The sequence below is a fragment of the Pteropus medius genome, unplaced genomic scaffold (genome assembly GCF_902729225.1).
Source record: "Pteropus medius unplaced genomic scaffold, Ma_sr-lr_union100, whole genome shotgun sequence".
In the NCBI taxonomy this organism is placed as follows: Eukaryota; Metazoa; Chordata; class Mammalia; order Chiroptera; family Pteropodidae; genus Pteropus; species Pteropus medius.
Window position 1 is genome coordinate 25,513,881 of NW_024342471.1, and position 19,918 is coordinate 25,533,798.

The window sequence follows — 19,918 nt, forward strand, 5'->3', positions numbered from 1 at the left end:
CTTGCCGGGGACACCTGCTCAACCTCCCGGGTCCCCGGTCTCGGTCAGTGTCCTCGCCATGTTCCCAGACAGTCAAGCCACAACCGCGCCCTCCTCCACGCCCTCCTTCCACGCTGCCCCCGCCTCCACACACTTAGTCACACCCCGTGTGTCACGCAGCGGGCAGAGAGACGGGCAGGAGAGGGTCCTTGTCCTCAAGACTCAGAGTCTAGTGACAGCATGTATAATTGTCACTGACGTTTTCGGAAGGGTCAGCCACTCTGTTCTGGCCTCGACACAGCAGTGGTAGCTGCCCTCCCACTCACGCCCCCTACGAAACTGGACAGAGTGTGGGGGCCGCTGTGTGGGGGCATCGAGCAGCACGCGGTGCAGGACCGCCACCCTTGGATGGTGAGGCACACAGGTGAGTCCTACCAGTGGCTGTTCAGCTGTCCACCTGTGGCGTCTGCCCGCCCTGCTCCGCTCTGCTGTCTCGCTGAGCGGAGGCGGAGGCAGCGGGGGCTGCGGTTCTGAGCAGCCGGAGCAGCTGGTGTTTGCAGGACAGGGCGTGGAGAACGGGGCCTGGGTAAAGCGGGCCCAGAAGCGTGTGTGGAGGTTCCGCTGGCCGCGGCTGGGATGTGGCGGTGCGGGCAGAATGCCACGAGACTTGGGGACCACCTGTGGGGCGAGAGCTGAATGGGGAGCCAGAGGTTGGGGAGTGTTGGGGGGGGGGTCCCCAGACAGTGGAGAGACCTCGGTGAGTATGGACAATCTCTTAAAACTCCAGGAAGATCAAGCCTTTGGAGTAAGGACAGTGTTGTAAAGCAGGGGTCCCCAACTTTGCAGGGCCTGTTAGGAACCAGGCCACACAGCAGGAGGCGAGCAAAGCGTCATCTGTATCTGCAGCCACTGCCCAGCGCCAGGATCACCGCCTCTGCTCCACCTGAGGTCACCAGGCGTTACATTCTCATAGGAGCACCGGTCCCTGGTGCCACGAAGGTGGGGACCGGATCCCACTGGGCTGGGCTACAGGATCCCACTGAAGAGAAGACAGACCCGCCATTGCCGTAAACACGTGTGGAGTCTTCAGAACAGGATGAACGGACAGATGGGGAATCTTAGCAGAGGAACAGAAACCAGAAGACAGAACCGAATGAAAATTCCAGAATGAAAAAGTATAACGTCTGAAATGACAACGTCACAGCGCATTAGAGATGGCCCTGCTTGTGCCTGGACAGGCTCAGACTGTTCTCGCATGGGGCTCGTACAGTGAGGACCCCGCCATCCTCCTGTCCCCCGCTCACTGTCAAAGCCCCGTGCACGAGCCCCAGCGGCCGAGCCCACCAGGCTCCAGGGGTGTCTGTCTGGACAGGCCCTCTGGGTGGGACACGGCTGCCGGAGAGACGTGGGGACGCTCTGGGCTCCTTGCCACTAAGACTTCGTGCATCTCCGGAATCCTGTCCTTAGGGTCAGTTCCGAAGGGGGACTGATTGAGAGAGAGCTCGTGGCGAGTCACGGTCGAACCCTGACCCCAGAGCCTCTCGGCTTCGGTTCTCATCTACACGCGGCCCTGTGACGTCTCCTCCCGTTCCTGAGCGGTACTCAAAACTGGTCCCTGGCGCCACGGATGCTGGGTGGAGCTGGGTGGGGAGAGGAGCAGCCGCCCGGCTCAGGGAGCGAGCTGGGGACACATTCGCACAGGGGCCCAGAAACACAGAATGAGGGTGTCCCCCGCAGCTTTGGTTAAAAGAGCAAAAACGAGCACCACGCAGACAGCAGGGGGCGGGGCTGCGTGCGGTCCCCGCGGGCGAAAGGTCACCGCTGTCGCAGGGTGGAGCTGGCCCGGTTCATTCTGGTTTGGACCCACAGCCCGCCACGTGGGCGCGACCGCGCTGTGCGCGGGGCGTGGGGTGCCCCGCTTGCGTGCGTGAGACGCGGTGAAGTGGGGGCTGCCGGCGTCGTTGGTGTGGCACTGGGGCCTGAATCAGGTACGCAGGGTGTTAGTGGCAGAGAGGGGTTGGGGGGCAGGGGGGCCGTCCCCTCTTAACTCTGCCGTCAGGCTCGAGTCGTTCGCAGTGAGTGCGCGTTGTCTGTGTCGCCGGGCGAGACCGCCTCTGAGCTCGCCGCCTGCTGTTCACTGCGACCGGGGCAGCTCGCGCCTCCGTGAGCCCCACGGACACTGTCATTAAGTCACCGGTGATGGGGGCCTGGTGGGCCCCTTCCCACTCTGTCAGGGCAAGGACCCCGGGGGTGGAAAGGCGGGCCGTCGAGCTGGTCATCCGTTTTTCTCCTTCTAAGTTTGCTAATCTGGTGAATTGCATCGACTGCTTTTCTGAATGATGAACCACCTGGCGTTCCAGTTGGTCACGGTGTATTGTCACTTTTATAAATTGTCGGATTTGATCTGCTGGAATGTCACGTCGGTCTTCACGAGGCCGTCAGTCTCTAGTTTCTTTTAACTGTCCTTTCTGGTTTCGACGGCACAGGAAGGTCCAGCCTCGTGGCAGAGTCCTCCCTCGGTTTCCATTTTCCGCAGTGGTTTGTACAGAGTCGGTGTTTATTGTGGGTTCCATGGAATTCGTCAGCGCACCCATCTGGGCCTACAGAGGTTTTTTGTATGTGGAAGAAGGTTTTTAACTAGAAATCGTGTTTTCTGAATGGATATAGACCTGTGCTGTTTATGCATTTCTCCTCGAGTGAGGCTTGGCGGTCTGGAGGGAATCGGATGAAGGTATCACCTCTCCAATTCCCGATCTCAGGGATGCCCCTCTCCCCGTCTCGGCCCCTGCTCCCCGATAAGTCTGGCTAGAGTTTTGTCAATTTTATTGCTCTTCTCAAAGAACCAGCTTTTTCTGTTTCAATCGTTCTCTTCACTGTTTTTCTATTTTTTATTTTATTGGTCTCTGCGCCAATGTGTGCTTTTGCTACTTCCCCGGCTTTAATTTGCGCTTCCTCTTCTCGTTTTAGAAGCTGAGGGCAAACGGTTCGAGACCTCTTTTCTAACGGAGGCATTTAGTGCTGTAAGCCCCCCGCCCCCCAGCACCCTTCGGATAGCTTAGATTTTTATTTACTTCAAAGTGCTTTCTAATCTCTCAATTTCTTCTTGGAACTATGAGTTTTCAGAAGTTTTCGATTTAGTTTCCAAAGACTCGAGTTGTTCCGGAAAGTTCTTTTTGTGATTGACTTCCAGCTTCACGCCGCTTGGATCAGAGAGCACGCTGCGTATGAACCGAGCACTTTCAAACGTATGGATGGCCCATCATGCGGTGTCCCTGGGTAGATGATGCACGTGCCCCTGGAAGGAGCGTGGGCTGTGGGGTCGCGGGCTAAGAGTGCTTGTATAAATGGGAATCGAATCGGATTTCTTCGGAGCGTGGCTCACCTGTCTCCTCCGTACACGCTTCTGTCTACTGATTCCATCCGTGACTTAGAGGTTTTGAAATCTCCAGCGGTAACCAGAAGTACCTTTTCGCCTCTCAGCCCTGTCGGTTTGGGCTTTATGTATTTGAGCCTTTCCGTAGGTCCGTAAACACTGAAGATCGTTCTGTCCTGACGAAGCCGTCCCTTTGTCATTGTGAAGGGATGCCGTTTGTTCCTGACAGGGTTGGTTGCCCTAAGGTCCGCCGCGTCTGATTTTAATAGGCCACCTCGGCTTCCCTGTGAATGGCACATCTTCTTCCCTTTGTACTTTGCATCTACGTGTGTCCTTAGAGTGCGCGCTCCGTAGGCGGCGTGCCGCGTGGTCTTGCTTTTCCACCTGTTCTGAGAACGTTGCCTTTAGTCGGGGTGCTCAGGCATCTACTCTCCACGTGGCCATGTTTCGAGGTGCAGACCTACCTCCTGCCCTGCACTCGGCTCCCCTGCACAGCCCTCTCCCCTCCAGCCCCTGCCCCTCAGATGCTGGCCGCCTCTGGCCCCCGGGCCTCTCGGCTTTCGGCTTCATCTTGTCCCGGGTCCCTCCAGGTCCCTCTCCCGGGCCCTCGGCCCAGAAACTTCTCAGAGGCCGTAAGCTGGGCCGCCGTGGGGCTCACGTGGTTTGTGTCTCATCTCTCAAAGATCACGGTCCTTTTCAGTGTCTTGAAACCCATTGTTTCATCCATTTTGATTGTTTTTGTTTTTGGGTGGGAAGGAAAATTTAGTCCTTGTTTCTCCAACTTGGTCAGAAGCAGAAATTCACGTGGCCGTTTCGCCGTGGAGCCCCAGGCTAGTGCTCACGCCTGTCCCTCTGTGCCGCGGAGCTGGGCTCTGACAGGGCAGGTCCTCGCGGGTGCCGGCTCGGGGGCTGCTCCCCGCGGAAGCCTTCCTCTACCTGGACTTCACACTCCCTGCCCGGCAGGCGCATCCTCTGTGCCCTGCGCCCCAGAACTCAGCAGTCATTTTCCGAGTCCGTGCACAGGAAAAAAATGAACGTGGCAGAGTCCGCTCTGTGGACGAGCTCACCGATCTCTTTCTCTCCATCGAGTGAAGATGTTTCCAGCTCGAGGGAAGAGCCCACCGATGAGTAACTGGGCCGTGTTGTGGGGATGCATAGCCAGAGACACACACAGTGTGTTCTGGGTCATTATAGACGCCCGTTTGCGCAGCTCCCTCCCTCCCTGTGTGAGCTCAGTGGGGCGTACATCACACGGTCTTCGCTTCTTAGGCGCCGGGTATGCGACAGGTGCATTCATTATCAGCAGGTGTCTGATCGAACTGGGCAGATTCATGAACGTCAGGGTTAGCGTGCAGACTCTGGGGTCAGACCCAGGTTTAAACCTTGGTTCTGTCACTTGACCTCTCTGGGTTTCAGCTGTGGACTTGCGAAGTTTGTGACACCTGAGGGGTGCCAGGTGGGGGCATCCTGAGGGGGGCCAGACATGCAGGCAGGCCTCACGGTGGGGGGGAGGGGCTGGCGAGGGAAGTCCTGAGCCATTAGCAGCTGGCTCTTGCTGTCATGGGACAGAGGAGGAAGCAAGTGTGGACAGAGGGGTTCACGGGTCGAGTCCCGGGGTGCACCCACATCTAGAGGTGGGGAGATGACAAGGAACCAGCGAGGGAGCCAGACGTGGCATCGTGAACGGGATGTCGCAGGCCGGCGTGGGACTCGGAGGGAGAAGGAAGGGAGCGATGGGTGCCCGAGATTAGCTACGCGCATCCTTTGCTCCACCGGGGTGCATGATGGGAGCTGCTGAGCCAGGGCTGGGGGCGTGTTCTGAGTCCCCCGACGGCCCGCGTGTTGGTGGCACGTAGCGTGGGAGGCTGCCCCCGCTCGATGAGGCGGAGCGGGCTGTGCCGGTCACCAGCCGTCTGGCGGTGCCCGTCGCGGTCAGTGGAGCGTTGCAGAGGCCGCCTCAGCGTTGGCCGCATCGACCTGGATCTGCTAACGTCACCGTTTTACTTTTAATTAACTTAATTTTTTTGCCTCTGCATTGATTTTTTTTTATCAGTTTTTGCCAAAAGACAATTTCATGGAGTATCGAGCAGGACCGAAGACGGATGAAAACTCTTGCACTTGGGGAGACGATGACCTGCCCAACAAATGCCCCCTGGGGACAAGCACTTTGTACAAGGCCAGCTCTGAGTCAGATCTGACACAGCCGGCCTTGCGGTGGGGACAGGGGCCAGCAGACAGCCAGATGACAGTCCTTTGGGAACGAGGCCCCTCTGCCCGCTCTGTGGGCTCCCGGGCACTGCTGTTCACGAGGGTGCGAACTGTTCCATTTCAAGGCCCCTGCAGCACTGGGGAGAAGGCAGGGGACTGGACGGAGAGTCAGCCGGCATTTTTGTTTTCGTTTGTTTGATTTTTCGATAAACATTTCCTGCTTGGCAGTAGCCATTCAGTTAATTTACAGAGCTCTGAAAAAGTTGATTCTGACCATTTTTGCCAGTTTTCCTGTTGCTTTCGTGGAGGAGAGTCTCCACTATCTTCACTGATGTCGCTTGACAAAGTTCTTTCTTTGTAAAGAACTATTTTTATATAAGAAAACGGTGTTTAAAATAAAAATGAAATACAGAACACCAGAATGAATAACTAACATAATCGATGCCTGGCATTGGTTTATAGTAGAATTAGGCTGATTTATAGTACAATTATGCATCCTTCCTAAGTTCGACACAGAACCGTGTCTCTGCGTATGTAGCACACTTCTCTGCTAGTTGCTTTTTTCAGCAGCGTAGCGTGACTGTCCCTTTGTCCCTCAGGAACACCTGCAGCGCCGTGCTTGGGCTTCCCAGGGTTCAGGTGGCGCCGAGGCACCGCGACCTTACAAGTGTCCTCCTGTTGGGCCTTTACGTTGTTCCCGCTTTCACAGACGAGGCTGATGAACGCCCTTTGCGCGTGTTTTATGGGCCCCTCCCGTTTGTTTTGAGTCCCGTCTCCTGGTCGAGGGATTTCTGGGACAGAATGATCAGAAGACAAGTGTGTTTGGGGGCCTTCGGGGGTGGAGGCCTGCTTGCTCCCCGCGGTCCGGGCACAGAGGTCTCCTGGCCTCTGCGTCAGCTTCGCACGTGGCTCAGTGTTTGGCAGGGCACTTGGGAGCCGAAGCTCATCAAATTCATGGAAAGCTCTCGTTCTAAGCTGTCTGGGAATTTTCTGACTTTTAAGTAGCAAACCCTGACAACCTCCCGATGCCTTGGGAAAGACCTGAAGTCAGCTCGACGTGGCCCTACTGTGCGCCCCGGGGGTGCTCACAGAGGCTGGGGGAACGGCCGGGGAAGGGCTGCTCCTAGCCCAGCGATTCCTATGGCATGAATTCTCAGTCACATCTAGAAATCTCTGATGCAAGGATCTTTCAGTTAAGAACAACCGTAATTAAAGTTCGTAATGACAAGCCTGAGACATTTGCAATAGGCTTAGAGATTTTCTCTATCAGAAGCTAAGGAGCTTAAACCACAGTGTCGTTTTACGGTTGAGCATAACGTAGTTCTCTGAAAATGGCGATCCGTCCTCGCCACGTTTTACACCCTCGATGGTCACGGAGGATTTGTCCTGAGACCTTCGAGACACCTTAACTCACGAATGCCACCCTAGCTTTCAGTTGCCTCCAGAACATGCAGTGAAGACCCACCGAAAAATGCATGCTGTTCCTTCAGGCTCTTTTTGATTCTCTAAATACAAGATCCCTGCCCTTTACGAAGCTATTAGAACAAACTCAGGCCCTTGCTGAAATGGTTTGTGGTCATTATTTTTCTCTCTTCTCTATAAAACCCATAAGGAACAAGTTGGCATTCGAAATTCACGCCTCAGCTCAGCCCAGTGTTTAGTGTCTTACTTTATCCTGAGCTCTGTTAAACTAGCATTTAGCAGACTTATTTCTTGCTTTGTATTTCCTTCTCCTGCCCTGGGGGTTGACTCTGTTTTGTGGAGCCATTTTTCCTGAGGGATAAAGTTTGCCTTCATCTGTGGCCGTGATGGCTGATGGTCTGGGCCCCGGGATTTAAATCTGTGTCCTTGTGCAACCGCAGAGCCGCACCCTGCAAACCTGCAGTCTGCACTATACCTGCAGCTACTTGCCATTTGTCAGCATCTGCCAGGGGCGGGCGGGGACTAGGTCACTGAGGCAGCTCGATTAACCGGGACACCGGCATTTCCGAGCACCCCAGTGCACGACCCTCTGCCTGTGAATGCAGCCAGACCCCATTTCTGCTCCCTACGAGCTTGCCCGTGCCCTGATTTTACTCTGCTGATCCTGGATGTGCGCAGAACTCCAAGTTTGTCCTCAGCCTCGTGGACCCTGAATCAGCCCCCACACTACTGCCTCCCCCCGACCCCCAGCATTCACTGATAACCTACTCGGTCAGTGCTGTCCTAGGACCCCGGAGAGCAGACTGTCATTGAACTTAGTCTCGTGGAGGAGACAGAATAAACGAACGTACAAGAAGGAGATCGGTTAAGGGGGGCGATTACAAGGTGGAGAGATGGTGATTGGAGACCCTCTTGGAGGGGATGGTTCAGGACCAGCTCGGCCGTTCCAGGCCGAGCTGGCCGGTAAGCGGGGGACAGCCTGGGGCACGGACCAAGGCGGGATGTTCCCCAGCTGAAGGACAGGAGCCACATGGGAGGCTGAGGGCTGTGGCGGGGGGCTGTGTGGGGGGGAAAAGAACTTGGACACTTTTGAAAAGACGTGGGGGCTCTTGCGAATCACTCTGGGGCAGCAGGTGTCCACCAGGACTGTCCCCGGAGACCCGGGAGGAGTGACCGTCCCCGCCCGTGGCCTGTGTGTGTGGGGGGGTCCACGCGTGGGGTTTAGGGAAGGAAGACGGCGGATCAGTGTCGCCCCACGTTGCCCACTGTGCCCCCCGGGGGGCACCACCCGCGCACAGCGTCCCCCGTGGTCCCCGCCCCTTCCTCCGGCAGGTGGGTGGCGGCGGCGCCAGCCGGCACCTCTCTGACCCCCGTTTCCTTCCCCGGCCTCAGGAACGCTGCCGCGGAAATGCAAGAAGGAGCTGCTGGCGGTGAAGCTGCGGAACCGGCCGAGCAAGCAGGAGCTGGAGGACCGCAACATCTTCCCCAGGAGGACGGACGAGGAGCGGCAGGAGATCCGGCAGCAGATCGAGATGAAGCTCTCCAAGTAAGCGGCCGCGTGGGGAGGCCGCGGAGGCCACACGTGCCTGCCCCGCAGGGGAGGCGGGGACCGTGTGAGCTCGCCTCTCCCCGCCACGCCACCCCGGGCCCCCGACGGGCGCCCACAGCAGGGGTTCCCTGTCGCCGCTATCCGCACTTGGGACCAGAAGGTTTGGGGGAGTCCTGCACTCCGTTCGATGCTTATTTGGCAGCATCCTGGGTCTCTACATGGTACAGCCCCCGGTGACCACCTGAATTGTCCCAGACCTTGCCACATGACCCCTGGGGGTTCGTGCCCAGTGGAGAGTCACTGGGTATAGGAGTGGGGAGGAGACAGAGATGGCGGGATGCGCCACTCATTTCCACCTGGTCGTCCTCCCGCGAGACCGTGCGTGGAGCGTCGCCGACCTGCTGAGAGTTTCGAGAAAAGCTGGGATTCTGTGTGTTCTGGGGGAAACTGCACCCAGTCAAGCCGTCTGCCCCCTGGCTGCGGCCCAGAGCCCCCAGGGGTGCCCTCAGGGGTCACAGGTCTGTGGCTGGAGACACACTGTGGCAGGGACAGGGCACAGCGTGTGCGTGTTAGCAGCCGGGGTCCGTTGGAATCCGGTCATGCTCCCTGACGCCGGACGCCAGACGGGGTGGGGGGGCGGGGGTGTGGTGTCGAGCTCTGGGGACCGGGTCGCTCTCAGAGAGGCAGAGCAGCTTCGTCCAGCTTGCTCACGCGCCCTGGCCGTTTGGGCTGCCAAGGCCTGGGAGCCGGGTTCTCGCAGGTCCCTCCCGGGTCGGCCCTGAGTTCTTTAGCGAGGTCACGCTCGGCGGCGTGGATTGTGGTCAAGGTGCCTGGTGCTGACCAGTGGCTCCCGGACCCGGGACGGGACCCTCAGGGAGAAGCTTTTTAAATGTCTCGGGAGGATGTTTTAACGAAATCCCCGGTACCGATGGGGTGACAGGACTGCCCCCCACGGGGCCTCGTTCACCTGATGGGAGCGAGGTCGTCGGACCCGTCGCGACTTTGTCACTGTGTCCGATCAGCAGCAGAGGCCGATTTTATTCCTATGCGGAGCAGGTGCAGTGGCATTGGTGGCGTTGCTGGCGACACAGCCGTGCGGGGTGCAGGAGACCCTCCCGTTCGCTCACGGGGAGGCGCTGCCTCGGGCCTTCACACGTCCCGATGCCGGCCCCGTGCCGTACGACAAGATGCTCGGGACCACCGTGGGGCGGACGGAGTGGGGGCGGGGGGTGTGGCCGTGTCGCTCCCCGACGGCGGGGGCTGGTGGTCACAGGGGAAGGCGGAGGCCTGAGCACGGGCCTCACTCAGGGCAGCAGGAGGGGCCCCCCAGGCACAGTCTCGCCCAGGACCCCCATATGGAGCATCTGGACGCGCATTTCCTAAAGTGGCGACAGGTTTTCTGTGAACAAGCTGTCCCCGGCTGATGGTCACAAAAGGGAAAACGTGTCACCAGTGGTTTACTTGCCACAGGACTTGTCAGAGCCTTTCACGTGAGAAGGCGCGTCGTCGTCTGCGAGAGGGGACGGAGTCCTTCGCCGGGCGTGCTCCTCTGAGACCCCCGCGTGCTTCGGAAGCCTCTCGGGGCCCCGACCACCCGTCGCGAGGCTCGGCTCTTCCGCTTCCTCCAGGTTTTCGCTTTCACAGCGCTAACACCCCTCCTCGCGCTCGGCCGTTCGCGGGAGGCCTCCAGCGTGAGGCCGCGTCATCCCGCGTGCGGGACCGGTTTGCCTTTCTGCCCACGCGCCGCGGCGGCTCCGGCCGCCCAGCCCGCGGGCGCGCTGCGATCGCGTGAGGTTCAGCTTCTCCTTTCTCCCGTTTCTAGGGAGACCGGACGCGTTTTCCCGTGTTTATCCGCATTTAGGATTCTTTCCGCGTGCCTTACCTGCCGTTCTCTGTATCTGAACGGTTTGAGGCGTTTCCTTTGGAAATTCTGGCTTTTAACCTTTTCCCGGTTTTGTGAGTCGCTCAGCCCTCCTCCCCGTGCAGAGTCGTGTTTTCATTCGGTTCACACTTTTCTTCGAGGTGCAGACGTTTTTCGTGTGTCGGGTCGTCGTGGCCTGTCACAGGTGTCGACAGGCTGTCAGCGAAGGGCCAGATCGTGAACGTTTCCAGCCCGTAAACCCACGTCTCGTTGTAGCACAAACCCAGCCATAGCCAATGTGAAATGAATGGGAGGTACCTAATTTACAAATAAAACTTTATTTATAAACGCAGACGGCAGCCCACGGGGCAAGGCGGGGTGCCGGAAGCCACACCCGCCGGCCTCCGTCACCTGCCGACTCTGTGACTCATTTTAACCCTTGGACTGGGATGGAGTGGTGAGCAGGTCCTTGGACATTCGTCACCATGCTTAAAAGCGGAAAGGTGACCACGGCATTAGTCACAGAGCCGCCGTGGGGAGGTCGCGTCCCGCAGGCCAGACGCCGTCTTCCTGGCCAGCCCGCCCCGTTTACCCAGCAGGAACCGCTGAATGGGACCCCTCGGTCTTCGTTTTGCCTCCTTCCAGAGATTCTTCTGCCATCACGTGTGGAATGGTTCAGCCTCTGGTTGCCATGGCAACGTGCCAGCCACGTTATCCTGAAGGCAGTTGGAGTTTTTGTCGTGCGATTTCCAGACCCTTAAAATTCGATCTTTCGGGTACTCCTGGGTTTTTTTCTAGATGGAGCTGTCACTAACCACCCCCCCCACTCTTGCATAACACACCCTGTGTGCTGGTCCAGGGGCCGGAGCGGAGGCAGGGCCTCCTTCGGCCCTCATAATGAGTCTCACCCCCTTCCTGTCGGGGAGCCCAGCTTACCTTGAGCCCAGGTGTCACGGAAGTGCAGCGTCAAGGAGCCGCGCCCCGTGGCAGCTGCCGTCCAGTCACGTGCACGGCGACTGTGTGAGGGGAGCTGGCCGTGACGGTGCCTGCAGCTTTCAGTTTTTAGTGCCGACCCTATGAGGTCAGTTTCGCTCATTTTCCCTCGTTAATCTCGTCCTTTCGAGAACCTGATAAACCATCTCCATTTTACAGATGAGAAAACGAAGCCTCAGGGAGGGACTTGCCCGGCACCCACAGCAGGAGGAGGTGGGGCATGAACCAGGGGGACCCCCGGGTCACCGTGCACGGGCCTCAGGTGCAGCCTTCTAGAGGGGCCAGCGCTGCCCAGCCCCGTGTGCTTATCTCAGTCACAGCTTCGCGTTTGCTCATGGCAGCCTGCCTTCCACCGACACGCTGGGCCTCACGAAGCAAAGTGCTTCATACCTGTGTTAGGGTGGGGGGTGGCGGGAGGTGATGGAAATGTCCCCCGACAAGGGACAGTAGGGAGTAGGTGGGACTGTCCAGGGAGAGATGCGGTCGAGCTCGGGCCCAGGACCCGTGGGCAGGCGGGGTCCGTCCTGCCCTCCTGTCACCACTGTGTGGGTTTGGGGTGACACCGCCACCTCTGAATCCCCTTCCTGGTTTGTCACATGCGGACAGCGGAGGCACCTTCCTCCCAGGAGCCCCTGGACGCTTCTGGTCAGTCCCCGGGAAAACATACACAAGCGTGTTCCCGGCAGGAGGGGGGCTGGAGCTGTTGCTGTTGCGGTTGTGGCCAGACACACTCCTGGGCCAGTCGTCACCTGTGCAGGGGGAGGAGGCCACCAGTAGGCCTCGGCGAGGATGACGTGAGTTCTGCCGTGTTCGAACAGCTCCTGGGGCGCTGAGGAAGCCAGCAGGCTGGAGGTTGCGTTCCCGTGGCGGCTCTCATTCCGAGTGTCATGTGATTTGCCTGGAGACGGGGGCCAGGCAGGGCATGTCAGCAATGCCAGAGCCTGCGGTCACCTCTCTCCAGGGGGCTCGTCTGCTCTGGGACTGGCCGCGGGGCGGGGGGCTGATTGGAGCTCAGTGGCGTCCTTCAGGAGCGGGTACTTAGCATTCAACGCGGGCATTAAATGGTCCTCGAGCTTGTCCCTTCGTACATCTTGTTCTGCTGCATCCGGTACAGGCTGCCACCTCCCAGGCCCCCACGAAAACACAAGTTCCCTGGGGAAAAAAGTGTCGTGTGCCACTGCCCACCCCGCCCAACCCCCGCCACGGCCGCCTTGAAATCCACTGCGTGAGGAGGCTTGCCGCGTCTCAGGATGGGCATGAGCTTGGCTCAGCTTAATCGCAGAGCGGCCGGACCCCTGCGCGTGAGCCTTGGTCTCGTCTTTCTGCGGAAGCTTCGAGGACAGCCAGGGCACAGAGCAGGCTCTCCGTTCAGTGGACAGTTTTGAAAATCAGAAATCTTTCTTTTCTAGACTTACCAAAAAAGTGGCTTTTAATCGCCAAAACGAAGCCGTTCCTTTGGGAAGCGTCAATGCTTCATTGCTGGGGTCGGGGGATTGGATGCTAACAGCCGGCCATTGATGAATATTTGCCAATTTCCCTCTTCCCAACGTGTGCTGGGTGTGCATGGCGGGGGCGGGGAGGGGGTTCCAGTCCCGCAGGCTTCATCCTCGATGAGGGACACAGAAAGGTGGTCGTTAATTGTCGTCATTGTGAGCATTTATGCAGTGCCTTCTGTGTACCAGCTTCTTGCTGAGTGCTACGTGTGTATTAGCTCCTCAAAGCCTTGCGAGGGCTCCCTGGGCTACGTACACATAATGGTCCTGTTTTTCAGATGAGGAAAACTAGTTCAGGGCAGCGTGGTCACTAGCCCACAGCAGGAGACAGAGGGTGGGTGACTGGTCATGTGACCCCGCCTGTTCCCACATCTGACTGTGCATCCAAATTCCCGGGGAGCTTTGTGGAAACATTCTCAGCCCCCACTCCAGATACCTTGAGTAGGAATCTATATTTTACAGAGCCTTTCTCTCCCAAGTGTCACCGCCCACCGTATGCTACACTGTGTCCCCTCCCTCAGGACCTTGGAAGACTGTTCTCTGAGGCTTTGGGATCAAAATCATCTGTGCTTCTGTGGAACAGCTGCCTGTTAATGCCTTAAGGAGAATGCATGTGTTGTAATTAGTAGAGTTTCCCTTTTTGCTTTGGCCACCAGAAAGCTCAGAATCAAGTGTGCGGCTTCCTGTGGCAACTGTATTGTATTATTTGGGGTGCATATCTGTTTGCCTTTCTGTTGTAGGCCCTTTACCTCAGTTTTCTCAACTCTTTCTTTTATGGGGTATATTTTTCTGTACATGATTTCAAATTCATTTCTAGATTTTACAATGTAAATATAAGTAAAATTATATATACTTTTACGGAGGCCCTCTTAGCGTCTGTGAGAGTGTGCCACGTGCCATCGTGTCAGAGGGCCTTAGCTCTGCTGGCGTTCGCACCCGGATCACATGCGTGACAGCTCTCAGTCCCGCGGAGTGTCCTCGGTAACTGCAGACGAGTGGGACAGGGACAACCAGCTTCCGAGGCCAGGTTTCCTCACTGGACATCGGCAGTCACGGCGGCTCCTGGCAGAGCTCGACCCCTGGCTGCCAGCGGGGCACTGCGCCGTTGCTGGAGCATGGCCGTCAGCCCCACTCTGCAGATGAGGGGCCGGGCACAGAGGCGAAGGGGTGTCCCAGCGTCTCACAGTGAGTGGCAGCCGGCTGGAAGTTTCAGAGCCCTTGTCCCTAACCGCTGGGCCTCGCCCCCTGATGCCACCGTGTCCTGCTCTCATCTCGGACACAAGGGCAGAGAACGGATGACATACTACGGCCGAGTCCGGTGTCCGTTTCGTGTCGGCACTGGAGAAGCAGCGGCGTCCACACCCGCCCAGCTGTGTCCTTTGCCTGCGTCAGCATCAGCAGCCTGGAAACTGTTCTGTCCCGCGTGGCGTGGACTTTGTGCAGGTGTCACCACATCGGTCCTTAGAGCAGCCCCGTGACATCTGTAGAGCAGCCTTCGGTAGATCAGGGCCTCACCGCAGCCGGCTCCAAATGTTACTGTGACAATGACAATCGTCACTGCCGTCCTTAAAATTTCTTGCGGATTTTGCCTCCCGCCCTGCAGTTTATCCACGGCTGCTGCGACATCAAGGGAAGGGATGTTTCAAATTACGAGGAGAAGCTGAACCCCAGGAGGGCAGCCCTGGCTCCTTCCGCAGCATCGACTGCCCTTGCAACCTCTCGGGGTGCAGCCCCCCCAGCTAGAGGCTTCCTGCAGCGAGCAGGTGCTGGGCGCAGAGACGGGGACACGCTCGGACGCGTGCTGAATTGTTGCGTGTAGCGAGACACATTCCACGATGCACGTGTGACCAGCTCCGGCAGCGGAGGGTCTGGGGGGGAGGGGGTAACCGGCAGGAGGGACGCAGAGTCGGGGTGCGGGCATCGGGGAGTGGGTGACGTGGAGCACAGTTTTGATCAGGAGGTGTCAGCTCGCCGGGCGTGCAGGGGTGTCACAGGCAGTGAGCAGCCGCAGCGGTGCAGAGGGCCGAGGCGGCATTGCCTGTGGGGGACGGGGCCGGCAGGGAGGCGTGGCGGGCTGGCAGGGCCGGGCTGGGGGCCCTCCCTGCTGCCGACTCTGGGCGTTCGGGGCTCAGCTCAAGGGTCACCTCCCCAGAGGGACCTGCCTTCCGTCTCCCCACGCGGAGGCTGGGTCTCGCCTGCCATGTGCACTGCCGTGTCCCTGGAGCATTCGATGAAGTGGTGAACGGTGACCAGAGGAGCCGTGAGGGCCCCCCGACGGGTCACAGGAGGGACAGGCCCTCTGCCTCCATGTGGCGGGCTGGGGTCGGAGGGCAAGCTGGGTCGTGTGCACTCTGGTCTCGCCAGCGTGGCAGGCCAAGGACGAGCTGGACAGCGCCCTGCGGGCCGGGGCTGCAGAGGGTGGACTCGAGCGCTGGGGACAGCATGGGGTCAGGTGGATTTGGACACTGCGCGGGGGAGGGGCTCAGGAAGAAGGACGGGAGGCGTGCGGGGGAGGTTCCTGGACGCAGAGCTGGTGACACCCTGGCGCTGTTAGCGACGTTTCCGCCGCCGGCACGGCGGGCTCGCAGGGGAGCGTGTGGGCCGCGTGGCGGGGACCCCGCTGCTGGCTCGACCCGTCGGTGGCGGCTGTGCGTGGCGCCCGCTCAGCTCCGGGCCTGGCCTTCTGCAGGGCCGGGCTTCGTCCCATGGTTGCTCCTCCCCCCGACCTCGCATCGCTGCTGCCGACGGTGGTTTTCCAGGGGCTGTCGTGTGTTTGGGTTTAATGAGCCCAAACACCGCCTGGAGATGGGGCGGCGTTCAGTGCCCTCCGAGGGAAAGCGGGGGCATTTCAGTCCCCTGTCCTCCGTTCGGGGGGCCTGCGGAGTGGAATGTCAGCCAGCAGACCGTGCTGAATAATTCGGGGCTCAGGTTAGGCACGTCGGGAGCCAGGTATTTTCAATTGGGTAGAACGGGACGTGAGGGAGGTGAGGCCAAGGTCATTGTCAGGTCCCTGAAGAAGGCCCAGGGCCTGAGCTCCCTGGCTCCGCAGGTGGGGTCTCATGGCAGACGGGGCCTGCAGCCGTGCGGGTCCCAGCTGGACTCAGGGGCAGGAGAGGTCTCCGCTCCCGGTTGGGAGCTCGGGAGCAGCCTTCCACGAAGGATGCACAGAATGTTCTGCCCGCGCCAGCTCGCCTGCATGGTGGGGGCCGCAGGAACGTGGCCTCCCGTTCTGGGAAGGTACATTCCTCTGCTCGGTCTCTGAAACTGCCGGTGGCCAATTTCTCCGGGGATTTCTAGACCACAGAGGCAAGAATGTGGCTGTGCAGACTGTCAAAGAACTCGCTGTGCCCGAGGCAACTCTCGACCAGAAACGATCCGCGGGGCTCTTCAGGGAGGGCAGCTGCGGTGCGAGGAGGTGCGATTTAGACCTAACGAGCTCTCATCGTACACTGAACCCCAGGTTTGCAGAACGGGCGATCGGGCCTGAGGTCAGCCACCTCGTGGGGGGGTCATGGACTTAGGAGCTTGCGGAGAGCCCCGAGCACGCTGGCCGTGCAGACATCTCCTGTGATTTCCGGCACGTCACCTTTCCTAGCCACCGTCCGTCCAGTGCAGCCCGTGGATGCTGCGGACTTTGTGACCTCGTGGCATTCAGTGCCACACGCGGTGGGCCTCGCAGGCTCCCCTCGGCACGTGAGGAAACCGAGGCTTGGAATTGCTCATTGCTCGCGCGTAGCTGAGCGGGGACGTAACTGGAGCCATTCCTGCTCAGTCCTTTTCCTCAGCCCCCAGGGAAGCTCCACGACTTCCTGCAGCCGGCCATGGGCCATCGCCTGGCTCAGAACCCCTGAGGCTGCATGGCTCTCCACCGAGGCAGCAGACTCTCCTTGAAGGAGGAACCTTACTTCTTCAAGGCCTCATTCCCGAAGCCTAACACGGTGCCTGGCACAGTGTACTCTCTCAGCTTATACCCGCTGAAGAGGTGGGGGTCCAGACGAATAGGTGCATAGGACAGATGGCTGCTTGGGTGGTTGTATAGTTAGGCCGGTGGGGAGGTGGATAGCTATGTGATGATCTGAGTTTTAGACCTGATGGACTTTATTTTGGACTGATGGACTGAGATGATGGATGATGGACGACACGGGGCAAGTGTTGATAGAGTGGTTCAAATGGCCTTCATGTATTGGATGGGCAGAAAAGTGATGAGAGGAGATGATACAGGTGGACGGCGGGATGGATAGCCAAGGCCGGCAGCTGGATAATATTAGTGGCGGATGCATGGATTGAAGCGCCATGCCAAAGCAGGTATAATATAAAAGCCGTAGCTGCATGAGTGGGTGGACGGGCGGATGATGGACAGCTGGACAACACAGAGGACATTTTTAGAGGACATTTGACGGATGAGGAGCATCGATGGATGCTTACGGTAGGTGGGTATATGCGCTGGGCAGATGGCTAAGGGCTTGCATAGTTGCGTGGGTGGTAGGTGGATGGGGATGGGTGGGTGAACAGGTGGATGGATGAATATCAAGGTGCAGCAGACCCGGTGGGTTGGATGTAATTCGGCCAGGAATCATCTCACTGAAGTAAGTGTGCATTGCACAGATGTCTTCCTCTGTGCAGTGGATTCTCAGACGCCCTTGGGACTCTGACGTGTAACCAGCACACCCAGAGGTGGTGTGGGAAGCGCAAACCGTCGGCCCGAGGTGGACACTGCTAATCTTGGGGTTTGGCTCTGTCCCGGGGGGTGTCCGGGCGGGACGGAATGCACGCCCGCCACATCGCCCTTCTCTGGCCAGATGACCAGGCTGGGCTACTTCGGGGCTGCGGGTCCTCAACCCTGGGGCAGGGGTGACCCAGAACGGGGGACAGGGCTGCTCCTCAACCTTCCTGAGAACTCGCGGGAGGAAGAGGAGAAAAGGTTTTCTGGCGTGACAGTGACTCTCATTAACCCACGGCTCTGTGGAGGGGGACGGCAGGCTGTCTTCACGGCTCTTTTCACAGAGGAGAAAGCACAGGCCCGCGTGCTCTGGGAGCGCTTCAGTGGGCCTGGGGCAGGCTGGGGCGCATGTCCTTGCTGCAAGGGGACAGCTGCCACTCCGCAGCTGTGGATGTCACCCCGGAACGCCAGACCCAAGTGGGCGGGTCATTCAAAAGAAACCGGAAAGGTTTATTTTTATGTGAAATGTCCTTCATTTAAATGTTGGGAGCCTGTTCACATTTTAAAAAGGAATGCGGTGTCCCCGTAAAACATGCGTGGGCCATATTTGGCCTGGAGGCCACCATGTGCCACCTCTGATGTGAAGTCGCTTGTTTTATGAGAAGCTCATTCTGGTTTGTGCCGAGATGAGGGGATTTTGTAGAGAAAACAACAACAAGTCGGCGTCTAAGTTGACCGTCAGCGGCAGAAGCATCAAGGGCCGGAGTGATGGCCACCGGGGCCCGTGCAGCCTGGCGGGTCTTTCCCTTCTGGTGGCTGAGGGACAGGCGGGAAGAGCCGTGTAGGCCTCTTTGGCACTGAGCCCCATCAGAGGCAGCGAAAAGCACGGGCTCTGGACAGATGCCTTTGTTCCTGCCCTGGCCCTGCCATCTCCAGCCTTGTGACCATGAGCAGGCCACGTCCCTGGCATGTCCCTCGCTTCCCCGTCTGTAAGATGGAGTGATTCCGACAGAGCCCGTCCCGCAGGGCTGCAGAAGGGTGAGGCGAGACAGGACGCACGGTGTCTAGGGCTGGGCCTGGCGGGAGGAAGCCCCCGGGGAATGACGTGACTCCGGGTCCCGGGGACAGGGGCTCTGTCTTGTTTAATGGTTTGTGAAGATACCGTTTCTGGTCGCAGCCCGGGCAAAGTGGCGCCTGTGAAGTGTGTGTTTCGCATCTCCCGCTGAGCAACAGGAAACAGCACTTCCAATTCGGGAGAAATTGGTCAAAATCTGAGCCACGGAGGACAGAAATACAAACCGTGGTCTCTGGGGTAGAACTTAGGGTACTGGGGCCCAGTGGCCCCTGCAGGGCGGGCTCGGGCCCCCGTCTGGTGTCCGTGTGAAGTGGGGCCACGTCTTCAGCCTTTGGTCACACGGGGTCAGCTGCTCATTGTCTTCCTCAGTCGCTTGGGAGTCTGTCCAGGGAGGCACAGGGTGTTTTGTAAGAAAATGCAAAACATCAACCTCTCTTCGGTATCAGGAAACACGATTCCCAAACACGGGGAGCAGGTGCTTGGGTGGGTTCAGAGGTCACCTGGCTGGGAGCTGGGGGGCCGAATGAGCCCAGGTGAGTCACTCACCCTGTCTGAGCCCATGGAATGGGTGTGTGTCCCCTGCAGACTCAGGTGTTTGCAGGGACCGCATGCACCTGCCCTGCCATACCGGCATTAGGGTCCATCCTGTGCAAGCAGCAGCCACGGCGACCCCGATGCAGTGAGGGCTCATGGACACTGAACTCGTGTCACGTGCCAGGGCCTGTGCCTTGCCCGCACCCGTTCAAGCCTAGGACGTAAGTGCTCAGAGAGGTTAGTTAAGATGTACAGAGTCACACAGCTGTGATGCAAGGGACTGACGCTGGACCCAGGCCGGCTGGCTGGCTGGCCGCCGGACTGCCACCACCCTGCTCATGCAATACTTGCAGACAATGGCCTCCCACGCACTGAGGAGCCAGACTCCTGCATCTTCCTGACCAATTACCCTCATACTGGCATTCCTCCCCCACGGTCCAGAATGGCTGCAGGAGCTCACCTCCCGGAGAGGCCTCCTCCCCTCCCCGTGCTCCTCCCAGAGCTGCCCTCTCGCCCCTGGCCATCTGCCCGGCCCGACAGCTCCCGGGGGGGCCCGCGCCCCAGGCAGGCCCGTGTGTCCGGCGGAACGACCAGTGTTGAATGGTGCTGGAGGCACTGCCCTGGGGGGACAGGGGGAACCCCGTCCCAGGCGGGGACGCGGGCATCCCCGGTGACTCGAGGCTGGCAGTGGGGCAGGACGGGGGTCCGGAATAGCCGGTGGCCCCGTGGGCGTGGAGGTGTCTGTCCGCAGCTGCGGGTTTGCAGGAGCTG

General features: G+C 59.1%; 1 protein-coding gene across 1 annotated transcript in view; it reads left to right on the plus strand.

Annotated features, from left to right (window-relative positions):
* Positions 1–19,918, plus strand: part of PHACTR3 (phosphatase and actin regulator 3) — a 62,527-nt gene that overhangs the window by 28,269 nt on the left and 14,340 nt on the right. Inside the window, exon 7 of the mRNA XM_039864724.1 lies at positions 8,375–8,528. Within this exon, the coding sequence (XP_039720658.1) occupies positions 8,375–8,528 (154 nt within the window). The remainder of the gene's footprint in view (positions 1–8,374; positions 8,529–19,918) is intronic.